Source organism: Staurois parvus, unplaced genomic scaffold, assembly GCF_062004578.1.
Source record: "Staurois parvus isolate SC_StPar_1 unplaced genomic scaffold, SC_StPar_1.0 ptg000013l, whole genome shotgun sequence".
Classification (NCBI taxonomy): Eukaryota; Metazoa; Chordata; class Amphibia; order Anura; family Ranidae; genus Staurois; species Staurois parvus.
Genome location: NW_028317809.1, coordinates 16,426,758 through 16,447,598, shown reverse-complemented (window position 1 = coordinate 16,447,598; position 20,841 = coordinate 16,426,758). Strand labels below are relative to the sequence as shown.

Genomic DNA, 20,841 nt, shown 5'->3' with positions numbered 1-20,841 from the left:
TCATGCTGCTCTTCTTATTAACTTCTCTAATAACAGAGATTTGATGTAATATATATACAGACATAAGAGTCTGCAATTTCCATACTGCTATAAAAGTAGCTATAGTTCACAGAGCAAAGAAGTTGGCTCGTTGATTACAGAATTCAAAAGAAAATGTAAAACATGGGTAAGGTTCAGGAACTATTGAAAGTGTACTGTCTGTTACTAAAGAATGAGATATATGTAATAAATACTCTTTTTTAAATTCCAACACTAACCGTTGTTGAGACTTTGGGTAGACCTAGAGTAAATATATGTCAAGTTTTTACTGTTATCAGTTATTGTTGTCCAAGATCTTGCTGTGGAGATCTGCTCATTGAAGTCATCAACTGTTAGTGACACAGATAGCTACAGATAATAATATTAAAGTGTTACTAAAGGCAGATTTTTTTTAAATTAAAATAACAAACATGTTATACTCACCTGCTTTGCGCAGTGGAATTGCAGAGCTGCCCCGATCCTCCTCTTCTTTGTGCATCCCCATAGTAAGCTGCTTGCAATGGGGACATGCGCTGTGTGCTCATTCCTAGCCTGTGTGTCTACAGAGCCGTGCTCCACAGACACACACAGTGCCCCCCACTTAATCTTCACCGCATTTGATTGACAGCAGCAAGAGCTAATGGCTCCTGATGCTGTTCGAGTCCCTGTATGAAGAGAAAGCGAGGGGAAAAGAGATACAGCTGTACACAGTGCTGATATTTTTTCCCATCTCTTCCCCTTCACACAGGGAGGGGAGAGGACAGGGAAACTAAAAAATGTTTTACCCCAATGTAAGCAATGCATTAAAGTGGTTTTAAAGGTTCAAGGTATTTTACCTTCATGCATTCTATGCATGAAGGTAAAAAAGTCCCCCCCCCCAATACTTACCTGAGCCCCATCCCAATCCAGCGATAAGGACGAGAGCCTCGGTTCTTCAGGGACTGTCACTCCTAATTGGCTGAGGCAGCAGCGGGAACCATTGACTCCGGATGTTGTCAATCACAGCCAGTGAGCCAATCAGGAGAGGGAGGGGGTAGGGCCAAGCAGCGGCTCTGTGTGTGAATGGAAAAGCAGAGCTGTGGCTGGGGAGTGCTCCTGCTCGGGTGCCCCCATAGAAAGCTGCTTTCTGTGGGGGCACCTGACAGGAGGGAGGGGCCAGGAGCGCCTGCAGGGAACCTGAGGAGGATCTGGTCTGCTCTATGCAAAACCACTGAACAGAGCAGATAAGTATGACACGTTTATTTCAAAAGAAAAAAAAAAACAAGACTTTAGTATCACTTTAAGTTAAAACATGTTTTTAGGTTTAGTATCACTTTAATAGTAATAAAACAAAGATATTCTAATGCTTCCCTGTTTTACTAAAAAAGGTGGGTTTTTTGCAATGTATGTCCTCACTGGAGCTTAGTTAGCCCAGTGAGGCTGTGTTCGCTTTAATTATCCAATTATGTGCAGGAGAAAGTAGAAAAACCATATATAGCAGATCCCTAGCTTGCACAAACTTTAATATACCAGCAATGACAGGTGTAGCAAAATGTGTCCCAACTGCCCCAAATACACCCCCCCACCCCCAGCCGCACATCTAATTGGAGCCTTAACATGGACAGTTTTCATCTTTTGGCTGGCCATTCAGAGATACTGGAGGACATTGTGTGGACAGACAGCATGCCTATATTGGATGGTTTATTCAGCCACCACAACCCCTACCAATCGATCACAGCCTGCCTACTGAACACACTCCCTGCTCAAACACAGCCTCAGACTGAACAGACTATGCAATACAGGGACATTGTGTGTCTGCAAGGTGTCCTGCAACCTCGCCCCCCCCCCCTTTTTTTATCTCAACAACAGAGGAATGCACAGGCCCTCAGCACCAGCCTGGTGGTTAAAAGAGGGTCTTTTTTATCTCACCTTCCTCTTGAAGCACAGCTTTATTCTGATGGACATATGGGCTTTAACTTGTTTTTTTTGTTTTTTTGCTAGCTGTGTCCCAGTAGTGATATTTAGCTTCATATGCTGTCCTGTATACTAACCAGAAGGTGAGATGACCTATTTCCAAAGCAGGAAAATCCCTCTTAAACAGCTGTCATGGGAACATATGTCCCCATTGAAAGATTTTCTTTCTATTCCTGTTCTGGTTATCAACTCAAAATTGACAATGGTGATCAGGAAAATTACAGGGAGCAAAAACAAAACCTGACAGGGGTTCTATCCCCTCACCGCTCTATTCAAATCTAAAAAGAAATGTTTTGCCTTCAGTTATACTTTAACCATGGAGATAACAGCCTTTATGCTAGTGTCCTGGCCTGCTATCTCAGATGCACCACAAGTTTTTTTTGTTTTTTTGTCCAGTATTACTTTTTCAACATGACATGAACACTGAACGTTTTCCAGACTGTACCTAAAGAAAAGCTAAATTCATGTGAAAGTGTAACTCCAAATAAAGCTTTCCTTTTATTTTTGACTTTTTTTAAGTTTTGCTAGAGATGCACCTAACCAGTCTTGTACCATAGGTGTGCTACGTAAACTATTATTTCACCAAAATACACTGTGTAACTACAGCAGCTAACTGCTGTTAAAAATAAACATGCACCATGCACAGCTGCACCAGATTTATGCATGTTTTAGTAAATCAAGCCCATTGTGATTCAGGTCCTGTTCACATATGGGCATTTGCAATCTCAAGCAGAATCGTAGTGATTCTGCCTGTGATCCCAAACCTCTCTGCAAAAATTACATATTGCACCACGCATGTTTGGGTGCCATTCATTTTCAAAGGCACCAAAATGCTGTGCGGTTTTGATGCGACTGTCACACGATCAATTGCATTGCAATCATGGCGAATTGCATGAGGTTTGTCGCTCAAAAAGGAGAAGGAGCTTCTTCTGGGAGTCAAGCTTCACGCAATGTGGTTTGCCACAATTACAGCACAATTTATTGCGTGACAATAATGGCAAAACTGAACCACGTTTTGGTGCCATTGAACATAAATGGCACCAGAACACATGCAATGTGATTTTTCATTTTTGCAGAACACTTTAGGACCGCGGCAGCCAAGATCGCAAATGTCCATATGTGAACGGGGCCTCAGATATACTATTGTTACTTTTGTATTTACTCAGTTTTATTCATCAACAGATCAAAGGGATGATCTTTGATCTGCATATGATGTCTTTTAAAACTATCTCACAAGTAAAAAAAAAAAAGTTTTTCTTTTAGAAAATCTGTTTCTCTTTAACCTCTTATCAGTTCTAGTCACTGTAACTCCTCCTTTCACTATTATTTTTCTGCGTTTTTTCCAGTTATAGTTTTTCTTTAAACCAATATTATTTTACCTTTTTTTCAACACATTTTTTTAAAGTCACAAAATGTACACAAGTGTTAAAAAAATTTTCAAAATGTTTTTATTATCTTTGCAATGCTTTGCAACAGAAAGGAAATTTAGTGGCATCAAAGTGGGAAAAACTATAGAATAAAATTTATATACCTTCAGTAATGCTATGTTTAGACCTATCAGTAATCAAAATAGAAAAAGGTGTGTGTTTGTTTTGTTTTTAATTTTTTTGTCTATAGATTGCACAGAAAATAAAATTAGTTTTCATGTATTACTTTGTTCTCTTAAAGCTGATCTCCAGCTGAAGTCTACATAGTTTGTTTGGAACAAGCTGTTCCAGACTATCTATTTACTACACTAACGATGCAATGGTTGTGTGCACTGTATAAGGGCAACCAGTGTGTTGCTCTACGCTTTAGTGCAGCTGTAAGATGCAGAACAGAAAGAAAATAAAAAGTGTGTCCTATTCACACCATAACGCTGCACATGCATGTCAACGGACATCAACATCATGCATTTTCCATACATTTTAGCGAAAGTCAGTGTGAATTGGCTCTAAACTGTATGAAGCACCAGCTATATACAGTATACAGCGCTGTGTTCCAGCTGTGGGATGCAGACTTTACGTCCCACTCCTGGAACAATATCGAGTTGGACTAAGTGCTACTTGGCCATTCAGAGGAACGTTTGTATTCTGTGAATGAATACAAAGCTACCTCTGACTGTTTGAGTTAGAGAACGTGACATCATCTGCCCGCCTCTCCACCTCAGCCAATCAGAGGAAACATTGTGTTCATTTATAGAATACAAAGGTTCCTGTGAATGGCTGAGCAGTGCTCATCCCAACTCGATTTTGTTCTGGAAGTGTAACGGAAAGTTCTCGTCTCATTGCTAGAATACAGTGCTGCATACTGTATAGAACAGTGGCTGCATACAGTTTATACAGAGCGCTGACAGCCGCTGCATCTGTTAGTGAAGGTAATAGTTCATCTGAAACAGCTTGGTCCAAACAAACTAGGTAAACTTCACAAAAAGTTGGAGATCAGAAATAAATAATGATGAAATAAAAACAAAATAGCAGTTTACCTGCCAATAGATTTGTATATCTGCCCATACAGTTCTGGGACTCGATTTTTCTCTGCAGAAGTTAACACATTTGCAGGACTTGTCCTTCACGCAGCTTGTGGGCAGTGAAAGGAGAAGCAGCAGACCAATGATATTCTCTCTCTGTCACTCTGCTTCCTCCTCCTATCAGCATGTTCCTTGCTAGCACAAGACCACTGCAGCAGAACTGGACAACACTTTATACTGCTCCTCCCGCTCACATTCTGAATGCTGCTGAGCAAAACATTGCAAGGCTGGTACCAAATTCGGGTTCTTGCGTTGCTTGCATTTTTTATCATTTATTTCATTATATATTACTGAATACAGAACTGCATTAACTTTTTCAGCTTTAAAGTCTGACCCATCTCACTTTAATAAATCAAGTGGTATTGCCAATAGTGCAGCATATATTACCATAGTTTAGTGAGACAAGGCCATGCTCATATAAGCAGAGAGAGTTCTTATAAACCAAATAAAATCTGTGACACCAGCTTCCTGTTACATGGGGAACTGTCTGAAAAAGGGCAAAACTTGATAAAGACTTTGCACAAAGCCGATGCATGGGAGTATAAAATATTTATCCTAATCGGCAGTCATTTCTCAAGACTGTAATGTGAAGAGTCCTTGAACATGAATTTCACATAGAATTATTGATGAGGTTATCTTAAGTGACCTTTTCGTTGTTCCTTAAGTAATATATATGCACACAGAATTCTGGCATTTTTCTACTATCTTTAAACGTTTGTATAGCAACATAATACCTTCTAATATGGAAACAAGTTTCAGTTTTACTACAGAATTTTCTGCAGTTCAAAGACATTTTTATCAGGTTAATACATTAATAAAACATATATAATACTGTGCAAAAGTCTTAGGTGTGAAAAAATGCTGTAAATGAAGACTGCTTTCAGAAACAGAAGTGTTCATAGTTTATTATTTATCAATTAACAAATGGAAAGCAAATGAACAGAAAAGAAATCGAAATCAAATCAATATTTGGTGTGACCATCCTTTGCCTTCAAAACAGTATCAATTCTTCTAGGTACCCTTGCACACAGTTCTTGAAGGAACTTGGCAGGTAGGTTATTCCAAACATCTTGGAGAACTAACCACAGATCTTCTGTAGATGTAGGTTACCTCAGATCCTTCTGTCTCTTCATGTAATTTTATACAGACTCTATGATGTTGAGATCAGAGATTTGTGGGGGCCAAACCATCACTTCCAAGACTCCTTGTTCTTCTTTTCGCTGAAGATAGTTCTTAATGACATTGGTTGTATGTTTGGGGCCAATGTCCTGCTGCAGAATAAATTTGGCGCCAATCACAAGCTCCCTGATGGAATGATGAATAAGTATCTTCCTGTATTTCTCAGCATTGAGGACACCATTCTTCCTGACCAAATCTCCAACTCTATTTGCAGAAATGCGGCCCCAAACTTGCATAGGTCATGGAAACCGGGCTAAGTGACACTGCATGCATGAAAACATAGGAATTGGGGTGCAGAAAAATGGCAGAAGGTGCTCTGGACCAATGAGTCAAATTAATTTGAAATATTTAGCTAAAGCAAAAGGCAGTTTGTTCGCTGGATTGCGGTACAATGAGTGCCTGCAGCTAATAATGAAGAATGCAGGAAGTTACTTGCGTGTTTGGGGCTACATTTCTGCAAATTGAGTTGGAAGTTTGGTCAGGATCAATTGTGTGCTCAATGCAGAGAGATACAGGCAGATACTTATCCATTATCCCATACCATCATAAATTTATGTGATTGTGATTTATTCTGCAGCAGAACAACAACCAATGTCATTAAGTCATTAAGAATTACTTTCAGTGTAAAGAAGAACCCCCTGGCAGTGGTGGTTTGGCCCCCACAGAGCTCTGATCTCAACATCATCAAGTCTGGGATTACATGCCAAGACAGAAAGATTTGAGGCAGCCTACATCCACAGAAGGTCTGTGGTTAGTTATCCAAGATGTTTGGTACAACCTATCTGCCCAGTTTCTTCAAAAACTGTGTGCAAGTGTACCTGGAAGAATTGATGCTGATTTGAAGGAAAAGGGTGGTCACACCCAATAGTGATTTGATTTAGATTTATCTTCTGTTCGTTTACTTTCCATTTTGTTAATTGAAACTATGAACACTTCTATTTCAGAAAGCATTCTTAATTGGCAGCATTTTTTACACCTGCCTAAGACTTTAACACAGTACTGCATATTTATATGAGCTGAATTGTAGGGAGGTGAAACAAGCCTATATCCAGCTGATTCTGAGTCCATGGCGAGTTCTTGTCTGTGTTATTTTTTCTCAGTTTAAATCAGGTTTCAGGCAGGCAAACATTCTCATTCCTCAAGAGGACCTCGTTGTCATGAAGGCATATTTCTATGTCCTGCAGATCATTAATATGTTTTCATGCCACTGTACTGTCTGACTATCCCAAATGAAAATGCTGCAGGTCTCATAGACCCAAGCACTATGGTCACTGTTCACCTCGCTTGCAAAGTAACTGTTAGTTGAAGCTTTGTTCACTTTGAATGCCAAGTCATATGGACATTAAAAAGCAAAACATGACTTGCTTTCTGCTAGCACATAAATGGGTATGCAACTCCCTAAAAACATCAGTCAGGTCATTGTTTTATCCTCTGACTTTATTCTGTTCTTTAGAAACTGCAGATGAATTGAATTTACATCCAATTCTAATCTAAATCTAACAAATGTTCCTAATATTCTTAATATCACCTAAATAATCTAGCATAATGAGCACAGAAAAATGTTTTCATACCACTGAGCAAACCAAAAAATTGACAAGAGCTGATATGTAAGCTGACGTACCGCAAACAGCGATCCCTGGAAGACACAGGCACCTGTAAGAGAGTAAAGACGACATATAAGTTTTGGAACTAAATTATACAGTATATCTTTTTTTTAGACATGAACATTGAACAATTACATTTGTTCTTAATGTAAATGACTATACCCCCCCCCCCTACAGGCAGTACAATTGCAATACAATTCAATACAGTAGGAAATAGAAGAGCTTACAATCTAAAAAGGATTAGCCAAGTACATGTTTGCTTTCCGAGCCCATAGACAAAAACGAGCATTTAACCCATGCAGTGTGGGCACATCCCCGCTGCATGGGAAAATAATAACTTTGCCCGGAATTCTTCTTTAATTGAATTTTAATTAGACTATGTATGTATACTGTACCAAGGCACCAGATTGAGAAGTTCTTTTTACGTAGACTAGAACACTGTTGTTTTTAGGTATATGTGATATAGTTATATCATCATTCTGTTGTGCTACTGGACTTCTTCCTCATGGTGAATTCTATACGCTGCAGTACACAATGGAGATTGATCAAACAATTTGTCATCCACACATGCAGCGGCATCCATCCAATTTTTCAACCCTCACTGCAGGCATATTTTAGCACTTCTACAGAGCAGTGAAAAAAATATTTGCCCCCTTCCTGGTTTTTATTTTCATATTTGTCACACTTAGATGATTCAGATCATCAAAGAAATTTTACCCACTTGCCTACCGGGCACTTTAACCCCCTCCCTTCCCAGGACAATGTTCAGCTTTTAGCGCTGTCGCACTTTGAATGAAAATTGCGCTGACATGCAATGCTGTACCCAAAACTAAATTTTTAGAAAAAAATTATTTTTGAAAAATAGAGCTTTCTTTTGGTGGTATTTAATCACCATGGATGCCCTCCCAGAACTAGGTGACTGTGCTGTAGCCATCGTTTGGCTTTTTTTCTTAGTTACTTGGTTAACCCAAGTAAATACAAAATGCAGTATTTAAATTATGACTTCATTTATTAAGGGAAAAAAGCTGTCCAAACCTGCCTGGCCCTATGTGAAAAAGTAGTACCCCATTGCTAAATCATAAATGAACTGTGATTAACCACGTTTTTTGGTTAAATGTCACTTGCCACACCCAGGCCTGATTTCTGGCAGACCTGTTGAATAAAGAAATCACTTAAATAGAAGCTTTCTGACAAAGTGAAGCACACAAAAAGATCTAAAAAAGAAACACATCATGTCGCGATCTAAAGGAATTCAAAGTCATTCTCCACAAACGGAGAAAACTTGGAACAGTGGTGATCCTTTCCAAGAGTAGCTGGCCTCTCAAAATTACTTCAAAAGCACAATGATGACTCATCCAGGAGGTCATAAAAAGAACCCAGAACCACATCCCCCCCACAGCTATTACCTTTTGTATCACTCAACCCTTCCTCCTAGATTGTAAGCTCTAACGAGCAGGACCCTCTGTTTCCTCTTGTACCAAATTGTATTGTAACTGTAATGTCTACCGTCATTTTGTAAAGCGCTGCGCAAAGTGTTGGCGCTATATAAATCCTGTATAATAATAATGATAATCTAAAGAACTGCAAGCCTCACTTGTATCAGTTAATGTAAGTGATCATGATTCAACAAAAAGAAAGAGACTGGCAACAATGGGAGAATTCCAAGGAAAAGCCACTGCTGACCAAAAAAGAACACAAAGGCTAGTCTCACATTTGCAAAAAATATATTGATTATCCCCAAGACTTTTGGGCAAATATTCTGTGGACTGATGAGACAAAAGTTGAATTCTTTGGAAGGTGTGCGTCCCATTACATCTGGCATAAAACTAACCAAGCATTTCATAACAAGAACATCATACCAACCGTCAAACTTGGTGGTGGTAGTGTGATGGTCTGGGGCTGCATTGCAGCTTTAGGACCTGGACGACTTGCCATAATTGATGGAACCATGAATTCTGCGCTCTACCACATAATCCTAAAACACTTGGCTTATGCAGCAGGACAAAGATCCGAAACACACCAGCAAGTCCACCTCTGAATGGCTAAAAAAAACAAAATTAAGGTCTTGGAGTGACCTAGTCAAAGTCTGGATTTAAATCAGATTGAGATGCTGTGGCATGACCTTAAACGGGCTGTTCATGCTCCAAAACCCTCCAATGTGGCTGAATTAAAACAATTCTGCAAAGAAGTGTGGGCCAAACTTCCTCCACAACGATGTGAAACACTCACTGCCAATTATCACAAATGCGTGATTGCAGTTCTTGTCACCAAGGGTGGCACAACCGGTTATGAGCATTAGGGGGCACTTACTTTTTCACATAGGGCCAGGCAGGTTTGGACAGCTTTTTTCTCTTGATAAATGAAATCAACATTTAAAAAACGCATTTTGTATTTAATCAGGTTATCTTTGTGTAATATTAAAATTTGTTTGATGATCTGAATCATTTAGGTATGACAAATATACAAAAAAAGAAAAATCAGGATGGGGCAAATACTTTTTCACAGCATTGTAAATAAAAACTTTATAACTATATAACATGACCTAAGTTTCCTGACTATTTATATCTTGATGGGAGTTCCCTTTCTAACTTCAGTTATTTTTCTTGCTATGTATTATTCATTCATCTAGGCCTCATGAACACGTATTTAAGCAGGAGAAATTGATAAACAAAAGATGTAGTTGCGTTTACATGCGTTTAGTTGCAGAAAACCATACAAAAAGATCCTGGAACACAGAAATGTCTTCTTTATGTAAACACAGCTAAACTGAATGCAGATTGAAGATGCTGAACATTTAGGTGTGAATTCAGTCATTGCAAAATATTGTATGCTTTCTTATGCAGTTAAAAATTGGCTTGAAATACATCTGAATGCATGTATTTTGATGCCAGTGTGCATGGGACCCTACTGGTATCACACTGTACTTTCCCTCTGATTTATTACATTCAACTGTGGATAGAAACACCAAAGTAAGAAAGTGTCCACAAACAATGAAAACTCTGATCTGTGCTTCTCCACATCTTCTATCCTTCACCACCAAACTGCCACTTAAATTCTGCTTACCAAGGGTATAAGCCTACTTACAGGTTGGTTTCAATGCACTCAGTGCCAGTTCATAAATCTTCTGGTCCATGACTTTACCATGTATGAGCATAATCCTCCAGATCACATGACTCTTATCACAAGCAATCTCCATCTCCTCTCAGCTGCTACTAACTTGAGGTCTCTGGTCAGATGCTCAGTTGTAAAACTTAAAATGCTGTGTGAGAAAAAATAGCATGGAGAAAATTCCTCATCTAGTGTGTTTAATAAAATGTCAAAACAATAAAAGCCATATACAACATCACAACTGTGCAGTGCAATGACATGCGGCTGTGCTGCGCTTCATAAAGTCTTTTAACGAGACATCGAGCAGCTGCACATTACCAATTAAGATGTTGTCTATAGCTGTTATGTTTTTAAGTTGCTGGCATGCCAAGACAAGAGCAGGGTGCAGAGGACAAAGTATAAGTGTATGCGTACAGGGGTTAAATCTTCCATGGCTGTCCAAAGAGGATCATTGCGGAAAGAAGCAGTGGGGAATATGGTGGTAATGTTGGACAGAACGGTGACTAGAGGGTAAACCTGTCACTGCTGGAGAAGGGCAATGTGTAATGTAGGGTGCTATAATGTGTACATATTAGCTTCCAACACTGAACACCCACCTAAAAACAACATTTTTTAACAAAGCTATAAGAGCTCACACAAGCAGAAATGAATTCCACAGGCTGGTGGTGGGCTATTGTTTGGTGGGTGTTCGGTGGTCCAAGTTAATAGAAGATGAATAAAAGATGAGCTTAAAAATGATCCAAAGCATTAGTAAGACCTCATCTGGAATATACAGTTCAGTTTTGGATACTAGTTCACAAAAAGGATATTGCAGAACTGGATAAAGTTCAGAGAAGGGCAACCAAACTGATAAGAGGCATAGAGGAGATCAGCTATGATGAAAAATTAGCTGAACTGGATTAGCTGAAATAGTGATTAGGAGAGATATGATCACCATGTACAAATACATAGGTGGTCCACATAGTGAATTTGCTGTTGAGTTATCTACTTTAAGTTCATTACAAAGAACAAAGGGGCACTCTTATGCCTGGAGAAAAATAGATATTGGCTCCACATATGGAAAGGCTTTCTCACAGTAGGAGTTGTGAAAATGTGGAATAGACTCCTTCAAGAACTAGTTTTGGCCACCTTGATAAGATTGTTTTAAAAAGTGCTGGATACATTCCCCAAATGCACAAAATACAACTGGATAATAGCATTATTTAGGCAGTAATAACACCTGAGATTGTAGATCCAGGCAATATCTGATTACCTTTGGGAGATGAGGAAGGAGTTTTTTGCCTGCTGGGGGAAATAGGACCAGTGTTTTCTTAATTTCTCTAGATCAATTGAGGGTATAGAGTTCTGTATATGGAGGTTTTCTTTTTTTTCTGTCATTTGTACTAGATAGACTTGTGTCTTTTTTCAACATGACTGACCATGTAAGGATACATTATATGGGATTTATGTTTATATAGATATCAGTTATATCAAATGATTATCTTTTTTTCTTCTATGGGTAGCTTTATCTGTGATTCTGTACTACTTATACTATCACTCAAGACAAAAGGATCTTGTGTGTTCCCCAAGGTACGGTGAAGTAAAGTGACTTGCCATTTAAAGGTCACTTAGCTGGTTAGCCTATTTACAACATTCCCCTCTGAGGGTATATAAGCCTTTATTTCTTTATGCTGGCTTTGAGTATTTCTAACAGGAAGATGTTTGGAAAAAGTATAACTAAGACATTGATGACTTGTTATAAATTGCTCCAAACTCATTTTCTGCTACATCCCACCATAGTACAGTAACTATTTGGAAAGGAAAATATATTTGTTGTATTTGCATATTCAAAAACATTATTCATGTTCAGAATGCAAATATAAAATACAAAATACTGTTTCTAAAATAAACAACTGCTGCATAAAACAGAAATAAACATGACCCAATTAAAGATGCACAAGATAATGAAAGGAGAGTATTAACATCCTTGAGCTGATTCAATAACATATCCATAAAGTGCTGAGGAAAGACTGACAGTCATACACTGAATAAAGACATAAAATAAACAGCACTAGAGCTACACACTTCTTTCAGTAGTATAAGCATCTAATGTCCCGGGTCTCAGGCACAGCCCGTTCAAATCTTTGTCTCTCAAACATCCTGGCATTCAATCATTGCTTCCCACACTATAAAATCTATATATTTCATCTTAGATTTAAAATAGAACTGAATACAACACTTTTTTTTTTTCTTCATTTTGGATAAAGTAAGGGAGGGTTATAACCCTTGCCAGATTCTTTCCATCTGTAAAGATACTACAAAGAACCGACATTATTTCCCCACAGCCCTCAATCAGATTCAAACTTTTAGCTTTCAGTTGTTATTTTCTAGGGCATGTATGAATCTGATTGGCGGCTGTGGGGAAAATAAAAGTTTTTAGAAATGTTAATAAATTCCCTAAACAGAAATAAAAATCTACAGTACATAATACCATTGATGCCCATGATCTTCAGGCCCTCAGACTGCCCTGCATTAAAAACAGTTAGGATTCTGTGATGGACATCACTGCATGGGCTTAGGAATACCTCCAAAAATTACTGTCTGTTAACACAGTTTGGTGTGCCATCCATAAATGCAATTTAAAATGCTACCATGCAAAGAAGGAGCCATATCTAAACATGGTCCAGAAACGCAGCTGTCTTTTTCAGGGCTAAAGTGCATTTAAAATAGTCTACTACAAAGTGGAAAACTATAATGTGGTCAAACGTATTGAAGATTGGCATTCTTTTTGGCAACCATAGGCACCGCATCTTCCAGACTAAAGAGGAGAGGGTCCTTCTGGCTTGTTATCAGTGCTCAGATTAAAAGCCTGCATGGTGGTATGGGGTGCATTAGTGCATATGGAGTGAGCAGCTTGCACTTCTGTAAAAGCACCATCAATCCTGAAAGATGTATCCAGGTTTTAGAGCAGCATATGCTCCCATCCAGACGTCTTTTTCAGGGAAGGCCTTGCATATTTCAAAAGGAGACTGCTAAATCTCATACTGCACCTACGAAAACTGCATGGCTTCGTAGTAGAAGAGTCCAGATGCTTAACTGGCCTGCCTGCAGTCCACACATTTCACTAAACAAAAATATTTGATACATCCTAAACCAAGAATGCAACAAAGAAGACAGTAGACTGTTAAACAGATTAAATCCTTTATCAGGCAAGAATGGGACAGCATTCCTCTCCCAAAACTTCAGCAACTGGTCTATTCAGTTCCCCAGATATTTACAGTGTTGTTAAAAGAAGAGAGGATGCTACACAACTTTTATGAGATGTGTTGTGGCCATCAATTTCCAAATACCTTATTTTTTTCTTAAAATGGTTCATTTTCTCAGTTTAAACATTTGATATGTTTTCTATTTTCTACTGTGAATAAAATATGGGTTTATGAGATTTTCAAATACTTGCATTTTGTTTTTATGTAGATTTTAAAGTGTCCCAACTTTTTGGGAATTTAGATTGTGGATTATGGTTACAAGTTAAAAATGTTCCTCAATAAAGGTGTGGTGTACATCATTTGAAACACAAGTTAAATATAGAATTGACAATGACATCTCTTCATTTTGCTTTCTTTTAAACGCAGATCTTCTAGAAAATATATATTGGCAAAGGTATGGAAAAATCAGTGCCTTGGTGAGACTTGGCTTGTAACAGGACACTGTAACGACGGCATGCGAACATATTCCCTAAATCACCATTTAGTAGATATTCCCCATATTTCACTACTTTTATGTTCTGCAGTCAGCCAGGTGCAGACCACAATCAATGGGTTATTCAGAGCCCTCTCTGACAGCATTTATCCAGATTTAAGAGGTATTTGTTTTCAAAATTGCTTTCAGTAAGCCAAAGATATATTTGATCTCAGGTTGTCACTGTTACAGAAGCACAGCTACTGTCACAAATCATGGCCATAACAAGAATGGGGGAGAACACAAAACGAATACTAATAGTAATAATTTTAATTAACTCAAGCTACTAAATTAATGCAATGAATTTATGGATGAATGTGTCACTGTCTTTATTACCAAAACAAAACTTACTTTAAAATACACAAACTGATAAAATAAGGCAATATTATGTGGGTGGATATAAAAACAATTATTTATAGCAATTATGCATTAATTGGGGAAAAAAAACAAATGTATCTTTAAATACTATCTTCATCTGACTTTATATACAGCTATACAGCAAACCCAGATCAGCTGAGGAAGGGGCATAACTCTAAGCCAGACAGGCTCTACTGAATTGCACTACTGCAGGGCTGTCGATCTAACAAAGTGAGCTTGCAGATAGGAGGAGAGAGCACAAGGATGACCTCATCAATGAGCTGCTGCAACGTATAATACAATAACAGACTAGGGCAGTCCTTGACCAAGCTTTATTACTATAAAGTAACAGCTCATATAAAGATTTTGACAAGTGGTTTTGCACCTTTATGGGTAATATCTTTCTGGATTGAGGACAGGTAAATAAAAGACTGGCAAGGGATGGGGGGGGGGGAGGGTTGCCAGCATTGGACGTTTTATTATATATATTCCATAGACGCTGTCACACTTTAACATCAGTAGAGAAAATTAAGATCAGAGTTCTGACTGTGCTGTCTGGCAAGGGTATCTGGATTACAAGGCTGGCTTAACAGAAAATCAACAATTTAGCAAACTGATAATTTACACAAGGGTTTAGTTACTAAAGCTGGTACACGCAGAATCTCGTGCACTTCTGCATTTATTCAATCAATTACAGGTTTTTTTTGCTAAAGTTTAATTGAACAAGCTGAGGTAAGAAGATGATTGGCTACTATGCACAGGTGCACAAGACAAGATTCTGAGTGAATCAGCTTTAGTAAATCCCACCCACAGATTTATTTTAACTGAGAATTTATGTTTGTCTCCAATAATAAGTTAACCTCTTCCCGACCAACCGCCCGCATTGTACTGCGACCGGGAGACAGCTAAAGGCAAAGTGAAGTACCCGTATGTCGCTCTGGCTGTTCTAACACAGACGCGCATTGCTCCCCCTGCTGACATAGCGGAATGAAGATCCTGGTGAACAGGACCCGGTGATCGTGTGATCGCTATATGATCACATGATCACAATGTAAGCATAGCTGTTATGAATCAATCTCATTCATAACAGCTCTGCTTCTCCTCCTAGTGAGCTGTAATTGTCCCACAGCTGTCAAATGATACATGGGGCCAATCACAGCATCCTGTACCATGTGACCAGCTCCAGCCAATCACAGATCACTATCTTCAGCTGTCAAAAACTTAACTCATTCATGACAGTTCATGAATGAGTTAGGTTCAAGACAGCAAGCTTTGCATTACAGGAGAAATGATCTTTATTTCTGCTGCAAAGCAAAGTGTAAAAAATTTAAAAAAAAATCCCTGATCACCCCCACAATAGTACAATGTTACTGTGGTAATATTGTACTATTCTGATAAAGGTATTAAAAAAATAGAATGTTAAAAAAAAAATATATCATATCGAGACTTTTGTTTTTGTTATTTTTTAAAGGTTTTTTTGTTTTTAACTACTTGCCAACCGCTTACCCACATTTTGCGGGCGAGCAGCTCTTGGCAAAGCGATGTAATCTTACGTCGCTTCCTGTGTTGGGGTGTGAATGCGCCTGCGCCCCCCCCTCCCGGGTCAGTCCAGGGAGAGAAGAGAGAACACGGCACAGAGTAAAAGCACTATATGCACCGAGTAAAAGCACTACATTTTACAAAATATATCATCAGAAATTGTGAGCTACTCAAATAAATTTAAGAAATACAATGTGTTAATTAGTGGATCGCCTGCACCTAACACATACTCATACCAGTGTGTCTAATCAATAATAAATTTCAAGAATGTGATGAGCTCCACTTGTTAACAATATTATTATCAAATCAATTATTCACCTATATATGCACACATGCTCCTATTAACAATTAGTGCAATAAAGAATAAATTAATTGCTTCTTAATTCACCTCTTGTGTGAAATAACTTAAAACTGCGTGCAACCCCACCGGTTGTGCTCTCAAAAATATGACCAAACCGTTAAGTGAGGTCATAAAAGGCTTGTGTCCCTTTAATTGGACCAAATGTGGATGGGATGGTATCCTGCTGAATGGGATCCCCTTCACTTCATCAATAGGTTCTCCTCCCATGGTGGTTTGTATAAAGGAATAATCAGATCATAGTGTTTTATCCTTCGATAACATTTTATTAATAAAAGGTAGTGCACTCACATGATATCTTGTATATAAACCGTTTTGTACAGAAAATATATCCTCCTGAGTTTTGGCAGTTGTGAAAATCCTATGTATGCCAGCTGGTGTCAGTATGGAACCATCGAGCGTTGTGACGTCAAAGCCCCTCCCCTACACGTTATGCCATCAGTCATGTGGCTTCATCAGGGGGAATGACTGGAAGACATGCCGCACGTATTCTTTATATAGGGATGCTATGGCACCATTTTTTAGAAGCCAGGCATGGAGATCATACATTATGAGACTCCATGTCCGCATGGTGCAAGTATGAAATGATTTAATGTTATAGTACATACCCAACTTTACATTTATGCACTAGACTCGGTATATGGTCCTGTGTCGGCAAAACTGATTTCTAACTAATTGCTGAAGAAAAATAGGAATGCATTAAAATATATCCTATTAGGGCTTCCAGAAAATTGTGTCTGGTCGGCAGACTGAGTATGCTTAATAGCACTCCGCATGGCTTGAGGAATCAGTTTTGCAGACACAGGACCATATGCCGAGTCTAGTGTATAAATGTAAAGTTGGTATGTACTATAACATTAAATCATTTCATACAGTGTCAGTATATAAAAATTTTCCCTGACCACTGCATTACTGCCACTTTTCACATCAGATAACATCAGGGTCAGTAAACGCCCCACCCAGCCATGGTCAGCTAGCGTTAGATTGCCTCCACACTATCACACTCCTGCTATAGGTTGCTGATCGCCCCCATCACTAGTATAGTGTTTTTACGGATCAATATAATGATCATGAACAGAAGTAGTGCCTGCTTAGTATAGTGACCCCAAAAATTCAGTGTTAGCAGGATTGGCCCCGTTCGCTGCCAGCACTAGTGTTTAGCCCTTCCACTATTTTTCACGGAAGATTTGTAGCAATTGATTGTGGGCCAAAGCAATTTATACGCACAACAATACATCGCCGCCCACCCAAATTTAGCTCTTGCCAGACAATTCGCATAGAAACCAATCATGGTTTCTGAATTTAAAACCTTTTTGGCCCTAACCCTCACCATGGGCATTACAAAAAAGAATGAACAGCGGTCCTATTGGTCCACAGACCCGATTCATCATATGCCCATGTTCTCTGCTGTCACATATATGCCCAACATGGACCAACAATGTACTGGTACATCGCTGAACTTTGAGTCTTTATATCGGGATGATGCCTGCAGCTACACGCATCATCCTGGTATAGTTTTTTTCAGCTGGCGGTCGGCTTTCATGTAAAAGCAATCCTAATGGCCAATTAGCTGCTGAATTGTTTTTACAAGCAGTGAGAAGGGACATTACCCCCGCCGCTTTCCACAATTTTCTTGGGAATCCGAGAATGCAGCCGGCAGATCCGCTGGCTGACCATAGAGCTGATCAGAGCCCGGAATGGCTCCAAACATCTCTATAGTCTAAGAAATCGGAAGCTACGAGCATTTCATCACTTCAGTTTCGAAGGATATAAACAGTAAATTGGGAAAGCATCCGATCTTGGTTAGATCAGATGATGTAAGGGCAGAGGAAATATCTAGAGTCTAATAGACCACAGATTTCTCAAAAAAGAATACCTGCAAATGTCTATTGCAGTCAGAGGGGATATTTACATTCCCTGTGATAGCAATAAAAGTGATTAAAAAGAAAAAGAAAAAAGAAAGGGACATTGTAAAAATAATAATAATAATAAAAAATTGTGCAAGCGTTGACTCCGTGACGGTATGTAAACAGCGGGTACACCATGCATGTGAAGTATCACCGCGAACGTCAGATTGAAGGCAGTAGTTCTAGCACTAGATCTCCCGTGTAAATATAAATCAGTGACCTGTAAAGGCTTTTAAAGCGTAGCCTATCGATAATAAAAATGTATATACTTTGTTGCCATTGCACGGGCATGCGCAATATTAAAAACAAAATTATGTCACGTTTGGTATCTATTTACTTGCTGTAACATCATATTTTATATTTGATCAAACAACTGGGCAATATATTGTGTTTTTGTGCATTATAAGTGCAAAAAGTGTATTTTTCCCAAAAGATTTGCCTTTGAAAAATCGCTGCACAAATACTGTGTGAGGTAAAAAAATTCAACACCCACTGTTTTATTCTTTAGGGCCTTTGCCTTAAAAAAATATATAATGTTTGGGGGTTCAAAGTAATTTTCTAGTAAAAAAAACTGTTTTTTCATGTGAACAAAAAGTGTCAGAAAAGGCTTGGTCTTCCAAGAGTGGTTGATGTGTTGCATAAGCTTCTAATGTTAGCCCTGAAATGCCAGGATAGTAGAAGCAACCCCTCCAAATGAACCCTTTTTGGAAGTAGAAACTCCAAGGTATTTGCTAAAAGGCATGTTGAGTATTTTGCAGATCTCATTTGTTGCCACGTTTTTGGAAAAAAGTTATTTTTTCTTTTCTTTTTCAAAACCCTGTGACAAAAATGTTATCTGTAAAATACTCACCATGCCTCTTATCAAATTCCTTGGGGTGTCTACTTTCCAAAAAGGAGTCATTTGGGGAGTGTTTATACTATCCTGGCATTTTATGGCTTCCGAAACTGTGATAGGTAGTGGGGAAGTGATATGAGGAAATATGCCCTTTGAAAGCCTGGAAGTGGTCATTGGATTTTGGGGGCCTGTATGTAGTTAGGCTGCCAAAAAGTCTCTCATATGTGGTATCCCCATACTCGGGAGAAGTAGAAGAATGTTTTTGGGGTGTTATTCCACATATATCCATGGCATGCATGAGCAATATATCATTACAGTGACAACTTTGTGTAATACAAAAAAAAGTGCCATTTTCACAAAATGTGTGGCAAAAAATAAATTGTTCCATGGACTCAACATGCCTTGAGGTCTACTTTCCAAAAAGACGTAATTTGGAGGGGGTTTGCACTTCCCTGGCATTTTAGCACCTCAAGAAATGTAAAAGGCAGTCAAAAAGTAAATGCTATGTAAATCACAATATATATACCATGTAGATGCTATAACTTTCGCACAAACCAATTAATATACATGTATTGAGATTTTTTTTTTTACCAAATACATGTAGCAGAATACATTTTGGCCTAAATTTATGACTAACTTTGAGCTTCTTGGATATTTTTTATAACCAAAAGTGAAAAATATTTTTTTTTAAAAATGTTTGGTCTTTTTTTTTTGTTTATCGCGCCAAAAGTAAAAACCACAGAGGTGATCAAATACCACCAAAAGAAATCTCTATTTGTGTGAAAAAAGGACATAAATTTCATTTGGGTACAGCATTGCATGGCCACGCAATTACCAGTTGAAATAGCGCACTGCCGAACAGCAAAAAATGGCCTGGTCATGCCGGGGGGTATATCCTCTGGAGGACAAATGGTTAAATAACTTACACCAGCTTAGACAAACTTTCTAAATATACAGGAATTACAGTTAGAATAAAGGTTTTTCATAAATAAAAGCAGACCATTGTAAGCATCCCTGTCAATGGTAAATGGTTTGCCTCAATATTCTAACTGACACCTTTGTTGGACAGTTTGTTTTGTTAAAGGAAACTGAAAAATAACAGACTTACTGGCTGGATCACCAAGTGAAAATAAGGGGAAAGGATTAAAAAAAAAAAACAATTACAGCCACATTTAAAAACAGATAAGCTGAAATATATTACATTTTTCTTTTTTGGGTTAATACTGCTTTAATAGTCTTTTTGTGGGCTGATAACATACATCATTTTGTGGACTGAGTGTTGACAGCATTGCCAGTTTTCTATTGCCAAACTACTCAGACTAACCCATCTGATCTCCACAACAAAAAGACTAACTGTTCTGTTATAACCAATATCCAAGGTAGGGATATTTACTATCCTTGAGAAAACACGGGACAGCTTTAAATTTCTGAGGTGACTAACAAGTAATCTGTGATAAGTTATCCAACATATATAATATATATAATATATGTATATAAAGCGCTACGTAAATTGATGGCGCTATATAAGTACCTGAAATAAATAAATAAATATAATAAAATTTCAGTTATAAACTTAACAGACCAAAAGGGAGGGAGTAAGAGAAGTTTATTGTTAGTGTTTATATGCTGTGACATGGGGGATGTTAACCCAGTGGTAGATGCATTTTTAAGAGTGAGTCCACGGCAGACAGGAACTATGTTTAAGAGCCTGACAATCTCTGTTTATTAAAAAAAAGGCAAAAAAAACAAAACAAAAG

General features: G+C 38.3%; 1 protein-coding gene across 1 annotated transcript in view; it reads right to left on the bottom strand.

Annotated features, from left to right (window-relative positions):
- Positions 1–20,841, bottom strand: part of FRAS1 (Fraser extracellular matrix complex subunit 1) — a 680,896-nt gene that overhangs the window by 623,129 nt on the left and 36,926 nt on the right. Inside the window, exon 2 of the mRNA XM_089676214.1 lies at positions 7,281–7,312. Coding sequence (XP_089532340.1) covers positions 7,281–7,312 — 32 coding nt within the window. The remainder of the gene's footprint in view (positions 1–7,280; positions 7,313–20,841) is intronic.